General features: G+C 41.4%; 1 protein-coding gene across 1 annotated transcript in view; it reads left to right on the top strand.

The window, feature by feature from the left end:
* PAPPA2 (pappalysin 2) overlaps nucleotides 1–21,820 on the top strand; it is a gene marked incomplete at both ends in the record, with an annotated part of 252,769 nt that overhangs the window by 15,670 nt on the left and 215,279 nt on the right. Inside the window, one exon of the mRNA XM_080698352.1 lies at nucleotides 8,866–9,937. Coding sequence (XP_080554478.1) covers nucleotides 8,866–9,937 — 1,072 coding nt within the window. The remainder of the gene's footprint in view (nucleotides 1–8,865; nucleotides 9,938–21,820) is intronic.

Here is a 21,820-nt window from a genome sequence, read left to right as displayed (position 1 = left end):
TGAAGTGTCAATCGATTAGATCACAAATTTTCCTTTGTCTTTTCTTTTTTCCACTCAGGAGCCAAGCACCAAACTATTGAATGACAGGGTTTCTTCAGATGGCAACTTTAAGCTTTCTCTTTGAACACTGGGCTCTGAAACTCACCTGGGTCCAAGTTGAGGACACACACATTCTGTCTCCTCTGGTTCCCTCTTGGACTTGCCCACTGGTGGGGAAAAATGGCTGTGAACATTTAGGTTCTGGCTGGTGTAGGGTTTGGTGTGTGTGGTTCTGGATCACCAGCCTCAATCCCTCATTCCTGGAAAGCAATCAGAAACCTCTTGGGCTACTTATGACTGCATGGCAGAGGCAAGAATGCAGCTATTAGCATATGAGCATAGACAGTGTCCAGTGATATAAGTGCATGTTGTATACAAGCACTAACACAGAAGTAATGCACGGTCTCCCTTTAAGAAAATCTAACATGCAAATGTCTAACGCAGCTGACAGAGCAGGTGAGAAGTTGTTTTCATTGCAAAAGCATCTGCAATGCCTCTGGATTGTTGGGTTTACATGGAATGGAATTTAGACCCTTCTTAGGGTAGCACTGATTCAGTAAAGTGTACCTGGTAAAAGAAATGCCAAAGAAGATTTTTGAGACAAATCTCAGAACTATTTATTTGTGGAGGAGTGAAACAACCTTAATAATAAGGCCGTTGGTGTTGGTGATATTTTGTAAGAGTCATAAAAGAGAGTTCTCAGAACACTTGATAGAGATGGAGTCTAGCTGAGGAATCAGGGGGCAAGAATAGTTAACATGTATGGACACTGTGTCAGGGTCTATGCTACGTCCTACAGGTGTCTCGTGTGAGCTGTTTCATTAAATTTTGGCTTTTATGCGTGCATTGCAATTGTACATCATAGGGAAATTCAAAGTGATAGAAACATATGATGCACACTACCTGGTATATTTTCCTCTGCATCCCACCCACTGACCCCTTCCCACTCCCCAAATATGTTAGTGGAACTGAAAGTAACTCTCTCATATATTGCCATAATATTATTTGGACAGTTTCCTTCTTCATTCCTCCTTTTTCCTCTCCCCAACGCCCTCCTTCAGCACTCTTCCACCATTCTACAGAACTATCTTCAAAGTATTTAAAATCCCCTATGTTTCCTATTTTCTCTAGAGCTTCCACATATGAGAGAAAACATACACTCCCTAATTTTTTAGTCTGGCCGATCTCACTTAGCATAATATTCTCTAGTTTCATCCATTTCCTGCAAGTGACATGATTTTCTTCCTTATGGCTGAGTAAAATTCCACTGTGAGTATATAACACATGTTCTTTATCCATTCGTCTCTTGATGGAAACGTGGGTTGGTTCTGTAATTTGGTTAGTATGAATTGTGCTGCTATATACATAGGTATACATGGGCTACTATAGTATTCTAACTTTAATTCTTTTGGAAAAATGCCAAGGTGTGGTATGATTGGGTTTCACGGTGGGTCCACTCCCCAGTGTCTTTTGAGTAATCTCTATACTGTTTCCCATGTATTTACACTAATCTACAATCCCAACAGTGTATCAAGGTTCCCATTTCCCCACCTCCTCTCCAGCACTTACTATTATTTGTATTCTTGATTATTGCCAGTCTAACTGAAATTAAGTAGAACTTTCAGTTTTGATTCGCATGTCCCTTATTGCTAATGATGTTGAACATTTTCTCATATGTTTATTGGACAATTTTATTTTTTCTTTTGAGAGGTGTCTATTCAGTTCCATTGACATATGAATGGTTTTTATGAGGTTGTAAACTCAGTTAGCTCCTCATCCCCCATCTTGCCAGGCTGTTTGCTTGCTCTCCAGGCAGTCCTCTCTTCTCCCTGCGGGCTTCCTTCATTGACTCCCACCTTATGCATGGGTGGCCCATGGAAAGCCAGGGAAACTCCCTATCCTGCTTCCTCTCCTCTTTGCACAGGATGAGAGCATGACTAAAGTGAAAAGCATTCTGTAAAGAGAGGTTGAAAAGTCCTCTGGAAAGATTCGGGTGAAATGACCCCCAGGAGGCTTCCCCCCACTCTGTGCTCTAATTCCTAAAACCTTGGCCTCACATATGAAAAGCTGAGCCTAATCCTGTCTTAAAGGAAAGTTATCTGCAACAGCTGAAAAACACCTCCCTGGGCTCTTGTTCCACTTTCTCCCACTCTTCCTGCTTACAGGGTCCTGCTCCCTGCCAGGTCTGCCTAGTCTTTGATGGATGGCTTCTCTCCTTCCCCTTGGTTTCTTATCCCTCTCAAGCTCTCTCTGGGGGGGCTGGGGTGTGGAGTAAGTAGTTCTGCAGAAGACACCACATCTGCATGTGTGGCAGCCACAGGCCTTGCCCCTTGAGAGAGGACCTTGTCTTGTATGGGGCTGATTTATGGTCCTGACCTAACCTGGCCCGGTCCTTTGCTCATTTTCCCCCTAACAACAGACTTGCACCACACGACATGTTTTTTTAGTTACCAGAGTTGATGACACCATGCGTGACTCCTCTGTTTTGTTGAGTAGAGAGCCTCACCTTCCTGGAAGCCGCTGGGGCTTCCTGGAGAACCAGGACTCTCATGCTGGACTTCAGTCCTCTGGAGGTACAGAGCAAAACTCTGCCTGGAAGATTTCTTGGAAGTGAAGTTCAAAGGCTTTGCATGTGCCAGGAGTGGCCTTTCTGCCTGGACTTTACCTTTGCTCTCTACCATGCTGACTTATTGCTAAGTCATCTCTATGAGATTCTTCAAGGACAGATGCTCCTTTGAGGGTGGGGCCCTGCCCAAGGGAACCGCTAAATTATACTGCAGGCCTTTGTCCAGCTGTGTAGGATCCAAAAAGGGTCAGCTCATTATGGGATGGCTGGAGAAATGCACATCTGAAACACCGGGGAACATCAACCATGTGTGGTTGCACAGTAAGGAGAATGCTTGTGCCCTTTAGGATCGTTCCTCTAAATCACACACAACTGCAGGGTTATTGCCCCTTCCCCTCAAGTCTGTGGAAATGCTCTTTCTCTGCCTCAAGACTCTCATGACTCAATTTGGCTTCTCTTGTAGAAGGGTGCAATGTAGGGACAAAAATCTGTCCTGTGACCCTGTGGGGAACTTACCGGCATCTAAGATATACCCTCAAGTAACTATCAATTGCTTGCTTGAATAAATAATAATAACTAATAATAATAGTAAATAATAATAATAACAGCAGCAATACAATGAGACTCAGCAAGCTGCAACTGAAAATCACATCACTTTTACTAGAGCCGTCAAAGAAGACTTCACAGACAACATAAGACTTTGGGTAACTTTTGAAGGCCATACTCATAGATGGGAGGCGTTCCAGGTGATGTGGTAGATATGATATCACTTATGGGGCTGGGAATGACTTGGTATGTGAACCACAGAGTATGGTTTAGTTGTGAAGGAATAAAAGGATGAAGTGTCAGACATATTTCTTCTTATTGGACCTCTGTAGTCTTTCGGAATGGGGCACTTTGGGCTTTTCCATTTGTTTAAACATTCTGAAATAAGTTGGCATAATGTTCCTGAAATACCTGTACTCTTCTGTTTTGAGATATAAAAGGCTCTGAGATGGCACTGTATCCCTTTGTCATTGCCGTAAAATAGATATTCCAAAGATGGTCGATTCCTGAAAGTTCTCAGAAGATTTATTTTTGCTTACTTTTCTATTGACTTTTACAACTCCTGGCATGGATGCCACTTTCCCTTTTTATTCTGGTGCCAGGAGCACTGTGGAAGCATCAGGTCCTCTTTCTGGTCTTCTGGTCAGAGGATTGTATTCATTGAAAACTAAGTGATGGGGGATGGCATGAGGGGTAGGAGGTGGAGAAGGCAAAAAGCAGGTGAGTCAGACAGGGAGGTGGGGGAAGCTCCTAGCTGGACCACCCACCTTTTCTTATACTCTTTTCAAGCACAGATTCTGTTGCGCCAATTATATGCCTTGTGGAAGAACCAAGGAGAAGGGGGGAATAGAGATGGAAGCTACTGGCTTGAGCAAGTTCTCAACTGTGCTCTTCTCATTAGCTTTTCTCCACCTCCTTCCACCTGTTCCCACAGTCCCTTTGTCTCAGGTGCCTCCAGCATTGATGACTGAGTGCTGTACATCACAGAAGACCTGGGGCCAATGTCACCAAATTTGCAGCAAGGCAGCCTGTTGATTTAGGCGCTTCCCCAAAGAGGCTATGAGCAGCTGTGTTAGCCACTCTGTTCTCACCTCCAAAATATTTCCAGACATGGATGGGAGTCTATACACTTTTTAGAAGTCAGATCTCACTTGTCTTCAAGGAGTGGTTTGCAAAGTTAATGCCTCACTCAGTAGCCCATGTCACTTTTCTTATTCCCAAATAATAATGAACAATTTTTTTTCAAAAAAATATTTCAGATATTTTAGTGAAGTAAAAAGAACATGTATTTTTTTGTTGGAGGAAGTTGGTTTCACTCCTTGTCTCTGACACTTGCTAGATGTGAGACTGAATCACTTGATCAGTTTTTAGGTCTGTAAGGGAGGATGCTGGAATTCAGCCCTTACATTTGTGGTGTAGTTTAGAAGGCCTGCTTTGTGATCGGTGGTTGGAGCATAGTAGACATCTCATAAAAGATAGTTCCAGTCTGTGTGTGTGTGTGTGTGTTTGAATGAGTATTAGATCTCCTGAGTGCAAAGAAAGAACCCAAGAATGAAAAGAGGCAGAATTACTCCTATACAGAGGGTCCACACTTAAAATGTCTCCATTAAAAAGTTGTTTGTAGCCCTCCAGCTATGGCATCCATATTTTATTAGAGTTTTTCATAATCACGCAGGAAGACTATATTCCAGTTTGAGAGAAGGAATTTCTTCTCAAGGGAAGTTGACTCTATCGTTTCCAAATGCTGGTAATTAATAATGGTAGAGAACTGGATGCAAATGATTTTTGTTAAAGACACACATGAATATATTGTTCTATTAAGATACCCATGGTTTCTAAATATGGTTTTTGGAGCTGAAAGCAGAAATACAATAATCAAGATGTGCTCACTTTACTTTCTTTCTCTCCAAGTTCATTTTAACACAAGGTAACGTGTTAGAACAAGTTTACATTTAATAAACATTGACATATAACAAAAGACAGGTGTAAGCAAGAACTAAAAAAATATTCTTAAGGTTTTAGGATGATGTAGTCCTAGTTTGGCTTCAGCATCATCACCATCTTTTGAGTTACATCATTTGATCTGATTATTCTAACCATGGGCTATCATAGTTCAGTTTGGTGTTGAGTGATTTCATAAATCATATTCATGATCTGTTCCCTCTGTTCTTCCCAAGAATGTGGCTTTGATGAATAAACAACCGTTATAATGTGTTCGCTTCTTTCACATGTATATCCAAAGCTATAAAATCTCAATGTTGCACAAGCTCAGAGTTTCACCACATATATTGTGCTGGCTTGGGTTGAGTTGGTTCTGTTAGCCTCTGCTCTGCTAAACTGAGAAGAGAGAGAAGTCTCTTGAATGTAGCAATTCTGTAACTTTCCTTTGGAAACTTAATTCAGCTGGTTTCTGCTTAAAGGGAGCAAGGAATCAAGGTTGAGGTTCCTTCCCCAGGGCATGTGGGAAGCTGTGCAGCTTCTCTGTGGTCCCAGATGCAGTTCAAGGATGCTGAAGAACAAACATGGGATGAACAGATTTTATATACAAATACAGTCGGTCACCAGGGCTCAGGTAGACATCTCAAAGCTCAAACCCAGCATGGAGGTAGTATTTATCCCTTTTAGATGACTAAGAAGTCTGATCAGCTGTAGAGTAGGCACATTTTAGTCAGAAGGAAAAGGAGACGTTTGGAAGCTTGAATCTGCTCTCTTTTCTAGTCCTGCAGGACAGGAAATGGCTCAGACTGGCTCAACAGGACCAACTACACATTATCTTCTAGGCCCCCTGCTCAGTGACATCATATTGGTAACTTGAAATTGGCCATCAAGAGAGGAGTTTACACTGCAGAAATTGGCAAAGGCTGTAAAATTACAACTTTATTGAAAACTTTATAGCTTCCTATAAGATAAGAAAGTGGAAATAATTGTTTTTTGATATTTGAATAAACATTCTAAGGACAACAAATTAAAATGCTCAGACTTGCAAGTACATGCCTGGCAGGTAATCAATTTAATTATCTGGAAATTTATATGTTAAGTCTAATAACTTATATCCTGATTCATAACATACCTGTGTGTGATACATATATAAAATAGATTATCCAATTATTTCTCCAAACAAAACAACATATAGCAAAGAAATAAGTAACACCAAGAGACTCATCTACATTGTAGCATGTTTTTATATAGATAAACAGACAGACACATTAAGACTCTTATAAAATATGTGGACCAAGAAAATAAATAAGAATTAGGGAGCTAAGTATCTAAATAGCATTGTCTTTCTTTTCAAATATCCATCCAATACAAGAATTTTAAAAGCAGTATTTCTTAAACTCCTTTTGCAGACAAACTTCATTTAAAAATCACAAAAAACAATACAATAACAACAACAAAAACTAGCCCTGAGAAATATCCATTGCATTGTAGCTTATCATCACCAGTTCTTCAAAGGATAATTGGTAGAATTACTGGGTTGGAGAGAAAATGTTTTCACTTAAAATAACTTATTTTGAAATTACAAGTTATTAATTTATTAGCAGTAAGAAAAGATATTCTATCATTTGTGAAAACACAACTACTTTTACAACACTTGCCAGCCATCAGAATGGGAAGCCTAATGCTTATAAATGAGACTATCTATAGACAAGTGCTATTAGCTTGGATTATATAGATCAGAGAAGTAAGAGAGCTATTGCTTCACAGCCTGGGGGAGAACAACTCTTGATGTTAACTTTAGGTACCTGATCGTAAGACAAGTAAATATTTTCATCTTCTATTTATTAGTTCAAGAAAAGGTTTTAAGCATGTTTCTGTAAATATATTGCTTTCCTTAATTTATAAGTACAAGCTGCTCCTAGACTCTACGTGCTAGAAGAGGTACTCAGGAAGAAATGGTCAGTGAGCCAAGGACTAGTTGCTGGGAACATTCAAGGCCTTTGTTTTAGTCAGTTATGTGATGACTATGACCAAAATACCTGACAAGCAGAACTTAGAGGAGGAAAGAGTCATTCCAGCTCACAGTTTTGGAGTCAAGTCCATAGGTAGCCATCTCCAAAGCAGAAACCACAGTGATAAGGCATGGAGGAGGCTCTCATATAATGGTGGCCAGAACCAGAGAGAGGTAAAAGGACACACACTGGCTCAGGGCCTGACTCGCAATGACCCATCCTCTCTAACCATGCCCCATCTCTGAACCTTGCTGCACAGAGGACATGCTTTCACAACATGAGATTTTGGAGGACCTTCCAGATTCAAATCATAACAGTCTCCAAAAGCCCCCAGAGTGTCCTACCACCCATGGTCCTGCCACGCCGGACTGTACTCCATTCTCCTGCTGCCAACTTATCACTGGTCATGGGTTTCTTAGATATCTGGATTCACGTATAGATTTGATAGCTGTGGCTGGGACCTCCCTTTGTCTGGGAAGTCCTGCTTGTGCTCCGTGGTGGCATCGTTGGGCAGAGAACAATCATTTTCATCACTGACTCACTGGATTCTTTGGCCAAAGCCATGGAGGCAATACCAGTTTGCCTTCCCAGGGAAACACTTGTCCTCTGTGGACAACAATTGCTCTGCCTGCCCATAGAGAAGAAGTGGAGGAGACAGTGTGCTAGAAACGCTGTTCAGATGTTACTGTCTCCTCTGAGAGGCCCCTTGATTCACCAGTTCCTTAGGAGAAAGGAGATTACAGTTGTTTGCAAAAGCTATGACTAAGCTCATGGCTTTCAAGGAAGTGGGAAGAGGTTAGGATGAGTGAGGGAGGCAGGGGCACAAAAGCAGTGAGCCTGAAGGATGTTGCTGAGGAAGTTCCAGAGGGTCGTTGTCATTTGCATTCGGCATCTGCTTTCCAGTTTCCCTGTTGGTTAATTAGAAAGAACAGAATGGCTGGGCGTGGTGGCTCACACTGGCAATCCCAATACTTGGGGGACTGAGGAGGAGGATTGTGGAGTCACGGCCAGCGTCAGCTGCTTAGGCCCTCTACAACTTCATGAGACCCTGTTTCAAAAATAAAAAATAAAAATAGGACTAGGGGCATAGCTCAGAGATAGAATGCCCTGGGTTCAATCCCCAATATGGCCAAAGGGAAACACACACACACACACACACACACACACACACACACACACCATACAATGGTGTCTGGGTAGTCTGGGTATGGTGGCTCATGCTGGTAATCCCAGTATTTGGGAAGCTGAGACAGGAGGATTGAAGGTTAGGGACTAGCCTCAGCACCATAATGAGATTCTCAGCAACCCTGTTTCAAAGCAAGCAAACAATAATCATCATCATCATCATAATAATAATGATGGTAAAAGAGTTGGAGGTATATATCTCAGAGGTAGAAGGCACCTGGGTTCAATTCCCAGTGGCATACATACATAGTGGCATACACACACACACACACACACACACACACACACACACACACGTAAATGAAACATCCCCAAAGCAAGCAAACAAACAACGCAAACAAAACAGAAACAGAATTAACTAAATTGGGTGAACTCCCAAATGAGATTCCTTTTGATGGAAGCTTGAAGACAGTCTGATACAGGAGTATAGACCAGCACCCCAGGTGGGGAGTGTTTATCACTTGCTTTTTTACTCCATCAAAGTCCCGTGTTCCTGATATTTACTTGAGCTTTCTCCTCCTTTTCTCCATTTCCCTCTGTATCTGGTATCTCTCCCCTCGACTCTTCCTTCTTTCCCAGGTGTGTTTGATAACTGTTCTCACACCGCCAATGACAAGGGCTGGGCCCTGGGCATCCGCTCAGGGGAGGACAAGGGAAGGCGGGATGCTCGCTTCTTCTTCTCCCTCCGCACCGACCGAGTGAAGAAAGCCACCACTGTGACTGGCCACAGTCGCTACCGACCAGGCACGTGGACTCACGTGGCAGCCACTTATGACGGCCGGCGCATGGCCCTGTATGTGGACGGCACTCGGGTGGCCAGTAGTCCAGACCAGACTGGACCCCTGCACAGCCCCTTCATGTCATCTTGCCGCTCCTTGCTCCTGGGTGGAGATAGCTCTGAGGATGGCCACTATTTCCGTGGACACCTGGGCACATTGGCTCTTTGGTTAACTGCACTCTCACAAAGACACCTACAGCACAGTCCTCAGCATCCGAGTGGGGCAGAGGAGCTGAGCACCTTGATCCTGACGGCCAGTTTTGACTCTTTGGAGGACCAGTGGGCCCCTTTTAGAGATGAAAAGTATCCGCGGTGTGAGGTCCTCCAGGGCTCTGGGCCAGAGCCTGAGATCGTGTCACCCTTGCAGCCCCCGCCTTGTGGGCAAACAGCTTGTGACAACGTGGAACTGATCTCCCAGTACAATAGGCACTGGCCCCTCCGGGGAGAGAAGGTGATCCGCTACCAGGTGGTAAATGTCTGCGACGACCAGGGCCGGCACCCCATCGTGAGCGAGGAGCAGATCCGCCGGCAGCACCAAGCGCTGAACGACGCCTTTGGCCGCTACAACATCACCTGGCAGCTGAGCGTCCACCAGGTGTACAACTCCACCCTGCGCCACAGGGTCGTGCTTGTGAACTGTGAGCCCAGCAAGATCGGCAACGATCACTGCAACCCTGAGTGTGAGCACCCACTCACGGGCTTCGACGGGGGCGACTGCCGTCTTCAGGGCCGCTGCTACTCCTGGAACCGCCGGGATGGACTCTGTCACCCGGAGTGCAACAACATGCTGAACGACTTTGATGACGGAGACTGCTGTGACCCTGAGGTGGCTGATGTGCACAAGACCTGTTTTGACCCGGACTCACCCAGGAGGTAAGGCCCCGAGGCTCCGGTGGTTCTATTTACAGTGGGTATTTCTAACATTGCTTTCTCCCTTTGGCTTTTGAAGACACACAAAACAAACAGACAACAAAAACACAGGGCCCATGTAGTCTTCAAATAAAGCACTTTCACTTGTAACATTTTATGGGGCTCTTATGATGAACAAGTTGTTTGTTAAGTAATTAGGGACACAGAGATGACCACAATGAGGGGCAGCCCTCACAGAACCATCTATAGAGCAGACAAGTGTATACAGGATGTGAAGGACATTGAAGACATGCACCTGGGAGGGCTCAGCGACTCACTCTGCCAGCACAGGCTAAGAAATCCTTAAGGACTCAGTTGAGGTAGGTGGTGACAAGAACCAGTTGACACCAATGGGGTGTGACCATTCTACCTGTAGTCCTGGGGCCTTAGCAGAGTAACACAAACCCATGGGATGTGTCATGTCTGCAGGGTCTTTGATTCCATTTGAGTAGTTGAGTGGTTTCATGGACACAAGATGTTCTACACTTAGTCACAAATCTCCTTAAGTTGACCGAGTCTTTCTCTGTTTTCCCTATTAAGTTCTATCCTCCATGCTGCATCCAAAGGGATCTTTGAAAAGAGGCAAATTGGATCCCGTTATTCCCCTTGTTAATTTTTTTTCCAAGTTCATTTAATATCTGGACTCCTGACCTGGCTCACAGGTTCTGCTACAGCCTGGCTCCTGTCTCCCTGGTCAGCGTCCCCCCCCCAGTCTCTGTCCCCACCCACATTGACTCTTGTTCTGTGCCATTTTTAGATAAAGCTTCTGATCCCTGGGGCTTCACATTGGTTGTTCTTTCTTCTTGGAATTCTCTTTTTCTTGCTCCCCTGTTGAAGAGCTTTCTGTATCTCAATCAACTATTAACTTGTTACCTGTTCCCTAATCTAAATCAGCTACTCACTGCCGGGCGTGGTGGCGCACACCTGTAATCCCCACGCTTGGGAGGCGGAGACAGGAGGATCGCACAAATTCAAAGCCAGCCATGCTGGCTTAAGAGACCCTGTTTCCAAATAAAAAAGTATAAAAAAATTGGTCTGGGAGTGTAGCCCGGAGGTAGAAGGGTTTCCAGGAACCCCAGTACCACCAAAAGAAAAAAAAAATCAGCTATTCATTTATTTTTATATCAACAAATTTTAATCACCTCTAAAACACCACTTGTGATTTGTGTGTGTGTGTGTGTGTGTGTGTGTGTGTGTGTGTGTGTGTGCATTGCCTGTCTTTTCCCTGTTTGTAATATCAGTTCCAAAGAGATCAGGGGTCTTGTCTGTATGATTAGCCAGGTGAGGAGTCTACATTTCCAGTGCCTTCAACAGAAATCAACATGCAACTATTTATTTATTTTAACTTTTTATTTGTGCATTATAGTCATACATCTTTGTGTGTGTGTGTGTGTGTGTGTGTGTGTGTGTGTGTGTGTGTGTTACTGTGGATGGAACCTAGGGGCATTCTACCTCCAAGTGACACCCTCAGCTCTATTTTTTATTTTTTATTTTGAAACAGAGTCTGACTGCAAAGAGCCTCACTAAGTAGCTGAGGCTGTCTACAAACTGCAATCCTCCTGTCTCAGCCTCTGTAGGCATACATCTTAATGGAGTACAAGACAGTGGAGGCATACACGACAACATCACCCAGTTTGCCCTTACCCAATTCCTGACCCATTTTTTCCCCTCCCTCCTTCTCATGATTGGCTTAGTGATTGACTTTGATATGTTTGTGAATGTACATCGTGAACATTAGAGAATTTTTCGCTTCCCTTCTCCCATCCCCTCAGGTCACCTTATTTGCTCATCTGTAGTATCTCCTTCTTCATCTAGAGTTCCTTCTATGACCCATTTTCTCCCTAGCTTTCCCATATTATGGAAAACATTCAATTTCTTATTTTTTGTGACTGACTAATCTCACGATAATGTTCTCCAGTTCCATCCATTTCCCTGTAAATAATGTAATTGTGTTTATCTTTATGGCTGAGTAAAATTCCATTGTGTACATATCCCATAGTTTTGTAATCTAGTCATCTGTTGATGGACATCTTGGCTGGTTCCCTACTTTGGCAACTGTGAATTGTGCAGCTATGAACATAGAACATAGTTTGGTAGTTGGGTTTCCATTCTTTTGGGTAGATACCCAGAAGTGGTATTGCTGGATTATATGGTAAATTCATTCCCATCCTTCTGAGGATTCTCCATACAGTTTTCCAAAGTGGTTGCACTAATTTTCAGTCCCACCAACAACGTAGTAGAGTTCCAAATTCTCCACATCCTTGCCAGCATTTGTTGTTGTGTTTTTAAAGATTGCCATTCTAGTTGGAATTAGGTGAAATCTCAGGGTAGTTTTGCTTCACATCTCTCTGATTGCTAATGATGTTGAGCATTTTTTTGTTCATTTATTGGCCATTTGAATTTCTTCTTTCATGAAGTGTCTATTTAATTTACTTGCTCACTTTTTGATTGGGTTATTTATTTTCTTAGTGCTGAGTTTCTTGAGTTCTCTGTATATTCTAAATATTAGTCCTCTATTGGAGGAGTAGGTGGCAAAAATCTTCTCCCATTCTGATGGTTTTCGGTTGAGGTTCTTGATAGTTTCCTTTGCTGAACAGAAGCTCTTCAGTTTCATGCAATCCCATGTATTGATCCGCATTTTAGTTTCTTGTGCCTTTGGTGTCTCGTTGAGAAAGTGTTTTACCTGTGTATGTGTTGCAGTGTTGGACTTAAGCCCTCTTCAAGGAGCCTCAAGGTCTCTGCTCTAATTTCCAAGTCTTTGATCCATCTTGAATTGACTCTTGTGCAGGGTGAGAAAGTGGGGTTTATTTCCATTTTTTGCATATGGTTAACCAGTCTTGCCAATACCATTTGTTAAACAGGCTATCTTTTTTCCCCCAGTTTATCTTTTTGGCCCCTTTGTAAAAAATAAATTGGCTGTAAGTGTGCAGATTTGTTTTTGAGCCTTCTATTCTGCTACATTGGTCTATGTGTCTGATTTTGTGCCAGTACCATGCTGTTTTTATTACAATGGCTTTGTAGTATAGATTAAAGTCAGTTATTGTGATTCTTCCTTCATGTTTTTTGTTGCTGAGAACTACTTTGGCTATGCTAGGTTTTTTGTTGTTCCAAATGAATTTAAGGACTGATTTTTCTATGTCTGTGAGGCATGATCTTGGTAATTTAATGGGTATTACATTGAATCTGTAGATCATTTTTGGAAGTTTGGCCATTTTGATGATATGTATTCTGCCTATCCATGAACACAGAAGATCTTTCCATCTTCCAAGGTCTTCTTTGATTTCTTTTTTTAGTGTTTATAATTTTCTTTGTAAAGATCTTTTACCTCCTTAGTTAAATTTATTCCTAAATATTTTAATTTTGGTGGGATATCCTCAGTGGAAGTGTTTTCTGGATTTCTTTCTCAGCAGATTTATGGTTGGTATACAGAAAAGCTTGCAAGTTTTTAAGATTGATTTTCTACTGAGACACCATTCTGAATTTGTTGATCATTTTGGTAAACCTTTTGGTTGAGTTTGTTGGGCCTTCTAAGTATAGTATCATGTCATCTGCAAATAGTGAAAGTTTGAGTTCTTCTTTACCTATTTGTACTCCTTTAATTTTCCTTTCTTGCCTTACTGCTCTGTCTATAATCTCAAGTACTATATTGAAAAGAAGTGGTGATAATGGACATCCTTGTATTGTTCCTATTTTTAGAGGAAATTCTCACAGTTTTTCCCCAATTGATACAATATTGGCTGTTGGCCTATTGCAGTTTGCCTTTATGATGTTGAGGTATGTTCCTTCTGTTCTGATTCTCTGCAGTGCTTTTAGCATAAATGGATGTTGGATTTTGTCAAATGCTTTTTCAGCATCTATTGGAATAATCATGTGACTGTGACTTTTGTCTTTGGTTATGTTTGTGTGATAAATTACGTGGAATGATTTTTTATGTTGAACCAGCTTTGCATCCCTGGGATGAACCCTACTTGGTCATGATGTATGATTTTCTTGATGTGGTTTTGAATATGTGTTGCTAGTATTTTGTTTAGCAGTTTTGCATTCAAGTTCATCAATGATATAGGCCTGTAGTTTTCCTTCCTTTAGCTGTCTTTATTTGGTTTTGGTATTAATGTGATATTGGATTTATAGAATATATTTGGGAGAGTCCCATTTCTTTCTATTTCATGAAATAGATTGAGGAGTATTAGGATTATTTGTCTATAAAGATTTTATTTCTTTATTTATTTTGTTGGTGGTACTGGGGTTCCTGGAAGCCCTTTTACCTCCGGGCTACATTCTCAGACCTATTTTATATCTTTTTATTTGGAAACAGGGTCTCCTAAGCCAGCACAGCTGACTTTGAACCTGCACAATCCTCCTGTCTCTGCTTCTCAAGCGTGGGGATTAAAAGCGTGCGCCACCACACCCGGTGTCTATAAAGGTTTTATAAAATTCACTTGGGAAACGATCTGATCCTGAGCTTTTCTTTGATGGTAGACACTTTATCGTTATTTCAATCTCTTTGATTGCTCTTGATTGGGTCAAATTTTCTATATCTTCTTGACTCAGTTTAGGAAGGTGTGTTTATGTAGAAAGTTGTCAGTTTCTTCCAGATTTTCCATTTTGTTGGAGTATAGTTTTTCAAAGTAGTTTCTGATAATCCTCTGGATTTCTACATTGCCATCAGTAATATCTCCTTTTTAATCTCTTAGCCTCATAATTTGGGTCATTTCTTTCTTTTTTTGTTTAAGTTGGATAGTGGTTTATCTATCTTGTTTTTGTTTTTTTTTTTTTTGAGAAACCAGCTTTTGGTTTTGTTGATTTTCTGTATATTTTTTATTCTCTACTTTGTTAATCTCTGCTCTGATTTTAACAATTTCCTGCCTTCTACTGGCTTCGGGGTTAGATTGTTCCTGTTTTTCAAGGACTTTGAGGTGTGTCATTAGGTTATTTATTTGATTATTTTCTGTTCGTATGTGGGCACTCAGTACTATAAATTTTTCTCTTAATACTGCCTTCAGAGTGTCTCAGAGGTTTTGATATGTTTTATTTCTATTTTTGTTTGTTTATAGAAATTTTTTTATTTCACCCCTATTTCTTCTATGACCCATTCTTTATATATCAGTGTAGTGTTCAGTCTCCACATGTTAATGTGGTTTCTCTGAGTCTTCTTATAGTTGGTTTCTAGTTTCATTCCATTATGGTCTGAAAATACATAGGGAAGTATGTCACATCTTTTGAATTTGCTAATGCTCACTTTGTGTCCCAGGATATTATCTATTTTGGAGAAGCAACTGAGAAAAATGTGAACTCTGCTGTAGTTTGGTAGAATATTCTATATGTGTCTAATAGGTCCATTTGGTTGGTGGTATTCTTTAGGTCTGAGGCATCTTTACTGATCTTTTGTCTAGAAGATTGGTCTAACAGTGTGAGAGGGTTGTTGAAGTCTCCCAGTATTATTGTACTGGGATTTATGTGTGATTTAATGTCACAGAGACTTTGCTTTATGAAAGTAGCTCTACCTGTGTTTGGGGCATAAATGTTGACTATCATAATTTCCTTTAGCTGGATTGTTCCTTTTACCAGTAAAAAAATGACCTGCTTTATCTCTTCTATAGGCCTTTGCATTCTCTCTGTGCAGACACTAAGTGCCACTGGCACCATTCCCGCTACAATGCTGGTTCTCTACGTCTTTCTCAGTCTATGCAATGATTGATATCCATGGGACTGGATCTAGTGTTAAGCATAGATTACCCTCCATGCTTTCCACACTTTCATAGGTGGCAGATGCCTCTGAGACCAAACTCAATATAAGAGTCTCTTTTCTGCACAGTTAGGGTTGAGCTGGTCTAACTTCTCCCCATTCACCATGATTGGTTCTGTGGTGATCCTGGAGATCCTACTATTTGGATGTTGTGTTAAATGTAGGTTTTCCCCCACACTTTCTACTGATGCAGACCCTGAGTCTATCTGAGCCTCTGCCATGTCCAACAGCAGATTCTACCCCCACCTTCACCAAGTTGAACTGCAAAATCTCAGATCCAGGGAGTTTATCAGGGCTGCATGAGTCCCTGTGGGTGCCATGCTGGGCATTCTCTTTGGGGTTTGGCAGGATTGCTTATGGTGTTGGTGTTTCTGAGCACTGCTCTGGACCTCTGGAGGGATTGGTAAGCTTGGCCACCACTGTTGGAAGTTGTAGCTGGTGTTTGCACAGGAGGAACTGATGGCTTACAATTCCAGTGATCTGTAGCTGTTTACTACAAGTCCTTGGTTGTTTTCCTGTTTGTCTCTGGAGTTGGGTGCAGCGAGGGAAGATGGCGCTTCCACGGAGCCTGCAGCCAGGACTTGGGATGGCTTCTTTTCTGGTGTTGTTGAGCGCTGCTCTAGATCTCTGGATGGCGTGGTGGCTTGGCCTTCACTGCTGGAAGTTGTAGCTGGTGTTTGCATAGGAGGAACTGATGGCTTACAATTCTCATGACATGCAGCCACTTCATTTAGGTCCATGGTTGTTTTACTGTTTGTCTCTGGAGTCGGGTGCAGTAAGTCAAGGTGGCACTGCCGTGGCACCTATGGCCTCGAGGTGGGCAGGCCTCTTGTCTGTTCTCTGATCAGTCTTCTAGCCTCCTCTTCCTGCCGCCTTTGTTCCTTTTAAAGTTGTGGTGCTTTCTGGCTTTTGTAATAATGCTGTTTTTAAGGCAATGGAGATCAGGTGTCAGCAAGACTGCTGTGTGCTGCCTCCTTTGGTTGCCATCTTCCCATAAGTCAATACACAGTTATTTATCTCATGTTTTTTTTTTTTTTCTTTCCAGTACTGAGTATTGAACCAAGGGGCATTCTACCTCTAAGCTACATCCCCTGCCCTATTCTTATTCTTTATTTTGAAACAGGGTCTCACTAAGTCACAGAGGGCCTCATTAAGTAGCTGAGGCTGTTCTTGAACTTTGATCCTTCTATCTCAGTCTCCCAAATGCTGTAATTACAAGCATGTGCCACCATGCCTGGCTTATCATCTTTATTTTGAAGAATGAATCTATTGGATGTGTCTTCTGTTCTGAGACAGAGGTTAATTAAAAGTTTCTCATGTAGTGTCTAATCCAGGGATTCGAGATGTTAGAGGAAAATAAGAAAGGAGTTATGTGGTGGATCGGTTGATTTTTATAAGGTGGCCAAGATATCCCTACTGCAAATGGTTCCTTTGTTTGAATTATAATTTACAGGAAGGCCCACCTGATCTGATGTGGAAGTTTACTGGGAGTTGGGAAGACCTAGCTGGCTGCCTTCTATTGGACAGGATTGGTACAGGAGTTCATGATGTCCCTTTCTGTGGGCCATCCTTTTGGTGTCTGTTGACATTGACACTAACAAACTGGTTCCAACACATGGTGTTGGGGACTTGGAATCAAGGAACACACTCAAATTCTAGAGTCTTTGCTTTTCAAATAGGCATGCAAATTACCCAGGTCACTTTCTGAAATTCAGATGTTATGTTTTTTTTTATCCTAAGTTGTCTTGTAAATCAAAGGAAATATGACACATGAAAGTGGTAACTCTAAAGTTTGCAACATACACAGATAGTTCTGAACTATGATTATTATTATTTGGGCCAACAGATAGGAAGCCCATGTTTGTATCATGGTGCACAGGGAACTGATTGCCTTACCAGAAATAGTTGTATAAAATCCCTGCTCAGGTTTGGTTTTTAGATTTTGATATCCTTAAGCAGATGCTAAACCTCAGTAACAGCAGTGATTGGCAACTTTTAGGATCCCCAGGAGAGATGGGTAAAGTTTGGTCTGTTCCCATTTGTCCCCTAGCTCATTTCAACAACTCATTTCCCTGAATGAGAGAACCATTGTATAATGGTTCCACTACTATAATGAAGTACAAGAGATAATTAACTTATCTCATAAAATAAAGGTAAAGGGTGGATCTGGGCACAGTGGCATATGCCTATAATCCCAGGACTTGGGAGCCTGAGACAGGAAGAGCACAAGTTTGAGGATAGCCTCAGAAACTTAGCAATATCCTCAGCAACTTAAAAAGAACTTGTTTCAAAATAGCTAATGAATGAATGAATGCGAGAAAGAAATAGAGAAATAAAGAAAAAAGCAAGCAAGCAAGCTGAGGGTGTAGCTCAGAGGCAGACTGTCCCTGGATTCAAGATCTAGTAGAGAGGGGGGAGGGAGGCAGAAGATGAAGCAGAAGAAGAAAGAGGAGGAGGAGGAAGAGGAGGAGGAGGAGGAGGAGGAGGAGGGGAGGAAGGTGAAGGTGAGATGATGAATGTTACGGTGAAAACTGTAATGGTGCCCCACATTGGCGCCAAAACTGCTATGGTGGAAAAACTTAGGGTGAGAGATGTAGCCGCAGGGCTTTAAGTTTTTCTTTTTCTTCACACTTCTCTGGAGCTCTCCCTTCTAGATCATTCTGTCTCTTCTTCCAATTGGCCAGTTGTCTATCTGCTGCCTAATTGTCATCCTGGGACTTTACTGCTTGTTTGGGTTGGAGCCAGTGTGTCCTGAATTATATGAGTATCTTTTATTTTACCAGAAATCATTCTACTGGAAAGGTAACTTTCTAAGAAAAGATGTTTTAGGCAACTTTTTCTCAAAGTGACTTCTCAGAATGTTTTTATTCTGCCTTTACACAAAATAATTTGACATTATATAAATTTCTGAGTTAGAAAACATATTCTTCTAAACTCTCAAGGAAATTCATTAATTGCCTCTGGCTTCTATTCTGATAGCATTGTCTTTTAAAACATGAATGTACACATTTTATTTTATGGAATCATTTAGAATATTATTGTTAGCCTGTTGCTTTAGAAGTCTGGTGGTAATTTCTAATAGGGATAACCTTTTATTATTTTGTTGAGCACTCTGTGGGTCCTTTCAATTTGGATACTCATGTTCCTTATTTCTGGAGATTTTCCTTAAATTATTACTTTGATTTATTATTTTTTTGTTCAGTTTTTCTTGTTTTCCTTTTCTCCTTCAGACATCTCAGATGAATCTCCTGAATTTATTTCCTGACTTTTTTCTTTCAAATGTTTTATCTTTTTATTTGTTTTTTGTTCTATTATTTTTTTTGAGATTTTCTTGAATTTATCTTCCGATTCTTTTAGTGGTTTTTTTTTAATAAAAAAGAATAGCAGTCATATTTTTAAAGCCTTGTTATTCTTTGACATTTAAAATATTATTGGCCTATTTTTAAGAGGCAATATTTTATGAGGATAAATATAAGATTTAAAAAGCTTCTATCTACCTTTCAGGCTAGTGATTTTTTTCAAATGTCTAGTGCTTGTTCACAGTAGAAACCACACTTTTAAGTCTATATCTATAATTATTTTAAAATAATAATTATCTATAAATTTCCTCTTTTGGAAGAAAACTGAAGGCAGAAACATAGTTGAGGAAGAGGTTTCCTTTCTCAGTTCCCTTATGTATGAAGTCTTTTTCCTCCTCTCTTGTCTTCTGCCTTATATTCTTTGTGTTAAATTTTCATTATTTAAAATATTGAAATTTTTATGCTCTTACTGGCAAGAAAGATAGTTTAAAAAACTCTTATCATGTTCCGCCATTGTGTCAAATAAGGTAAGTTAAGCAGAGGGGCAAGTAGAATATATAAAAGAAACTAGTAACAACTTAGTGGAGGGGTTATGGGATTTAATCTAATTTTTTTTCATTTAAATCCAAGCTGATGCATAAGAAGCAGAACATGGGTTATGATCTGCTTTTCTGTGCTATGTCTTGAATTATTGGAAAAGATTTTGGATTCATAGACATAGTTCCCTGGGTTTCTATGAGGTCCTGGGACTTACCGAGTCAGTGACCATCTGTGAACCAAATTACCCATATATAGTATCTCTATTATTATAATTAAATTGCAGAGCTCAAATTCACCATTTCATTATATTGAGACTCTGATGTGGTTCAACTTCAACATATGTGTTGCTAGATATTTACTTTGCAAACAGAGTGTTCCAGGGACAGAATCCTTCCTTTCTGGGTCTCATAGTTTAGTGAGGTGTGGTGGGAAGAGGTGGAGGGGGGCAGACCTATAGAGAGATCACTAACACACATTAGTAATTTATGGTAGATGAGTGAAAAATTTTCCTTACTTCCCAAATCCTACAACCTTCACCACCCCTTCCAGTTAGAAAGCATAACCCATAACGCTAGCTCAAAGAAATCCCTTCCCCAGGAAGGTCCTCAAAGGAGGAGAGATCCTGACAGATACAGGATCAAACATCTGTAACCCAGATGGGCTCATCAAATAAAGAGTATTTATCAGGCTTGGGCTAGGCAGAGGAGATATGAATTAGAGATATATTACCTAGCCAGTTGAAAAGAATTACCAAGATCGAAGAACTTGGCTTATGACTAGGGAGGGCAGCAGAAGCCAGATGTCTATTCATAATGGGAGCTGAAAAGAGAAATGGAGAGAAAGAGAGAGAGAAAAAGAGAGAGGGAGAGAGAGAGGAGAGAGAGAGAGAGAGAGAGAGAGAGAGAGAGAGAGAGAGAGAGAGAAGAGAGAGAGAATGAATGTAATACAGAAGAGAAGAACATGAACAAGAGTTGAAGGAAGGAAGGGGGTGAGTGGTGGACACTTCAGTAAAATCATAAATATCATTGGTCATTCCCTTTCATTCCCTATGGTGCATCCTAGGGAGTCAATTTGAGGGAATCTCTGTGCTTTAAGTTGGACTTATCTTACGTCAACATTATCAGCTTCTGCTTTATTTGGTCAGTAACTGTTTCTGTGATTTTTTTTCTCTTTAAAATGATGTTCAGCATGGCCTGGCAGTGCATGCTTGTAATCCCAGTATTTGGGATGCTGAGACAGGAGGATCAGGTTTGCAGCCAGCCTCAGCTACTTAGTGAGGCCCTCCACAACTTAGACCCCGTTTCAAAATAAAAAATAAAATATCAGACTGGGGTGCAGCTCGACGGTAAAATATCCCTGGGTTCAATCTCCAACACTGCCAAAACAAAACAAAACAAAACAAAACATGATGTCTCAGAGATAGGGTTCTTTGCTGCTGTATCTTCGGTTCATCCTTTGCTTTGTATCCCTTTCACGAGATCTTTTAAATCACCAAATAAAAACAAATGGCTGAGCATATTTTAAACAAGTTATTGACCACCTAAGGTCAGATCATTGCTAAATCAGACCTTAACTGGCATTTGCTTTCTGAAGCCTGAAGAGTGCTTATGGCTCTGTGTGTTGGAAACTCTTTGTTTTCTGGCCCATTTCCTGGGTTTTGTTGCTGGGGAGTTCAAGGGCAAAGGAGTGCTATCCATGAATGCTAGCTAGCACATGACCCACTTCTCTCTGAAGAGGCCCTCAAACAGCTGGGCAAGGAGGTACTTTACAGGGTCAAGAGAGAGTGGTGTCTGCAGCTACCCAAGAAGGGGTGGATCTTGGGACAGGAGGGCAGATGCATGTGGCATCAAAGAGAACAGGTGGAGAAACTTGCTGTTTGGACTTGCATGCTTTTGGGATTAGCCATGCTGTGCCCACTCACATCTGGTGGAGCCAAAGCAATAGTTGGGCTGGGCCCCTGCAGTGGCTGGCCTACTAAACATCAGCCAGCCTTTATTACAGGTTTCTTTTGAAGTCAACATTCAAAGTTCCCCAATGCCAAAAAAAAAAAAAAAAAAAGCACCGGGGGAAAATAAATGTAAGGGGATAGAAGAGGAGAGGGGGGGGGGGAAGAAGAAGATGAAGACAAAGGAGGAGAAGGAGAAGGAGAAGAAAAGAGAGGTGAATTTCAACTCGAAGAGCAAGAAGTAACTCTCAATTCCTCTGTTTTGACATTCTCAAAGGTACAGCCTCAGAAGGCACAAGTCTCACTTTCTCCTATGC

The sequence above is a fragment of the Muscardinus avellanarius genome (assembly GCF_963383645.1).
Source record: "Muscardinus avellanarius genome assembly, chromosome: 7".
In the NCBI taxonomy this organism is placed as follows: Eukaryota; Metazoa; Chordata; class Mammalia; order Rodentia; family Gliridae; genus Muscardinus; species Muscardinus avellanarius.
The sequence above is the reverse complement of the archived record's forward strand: the minus strand, read 5'-3'. Positions and strand labels throughout refer to the sequence as shown.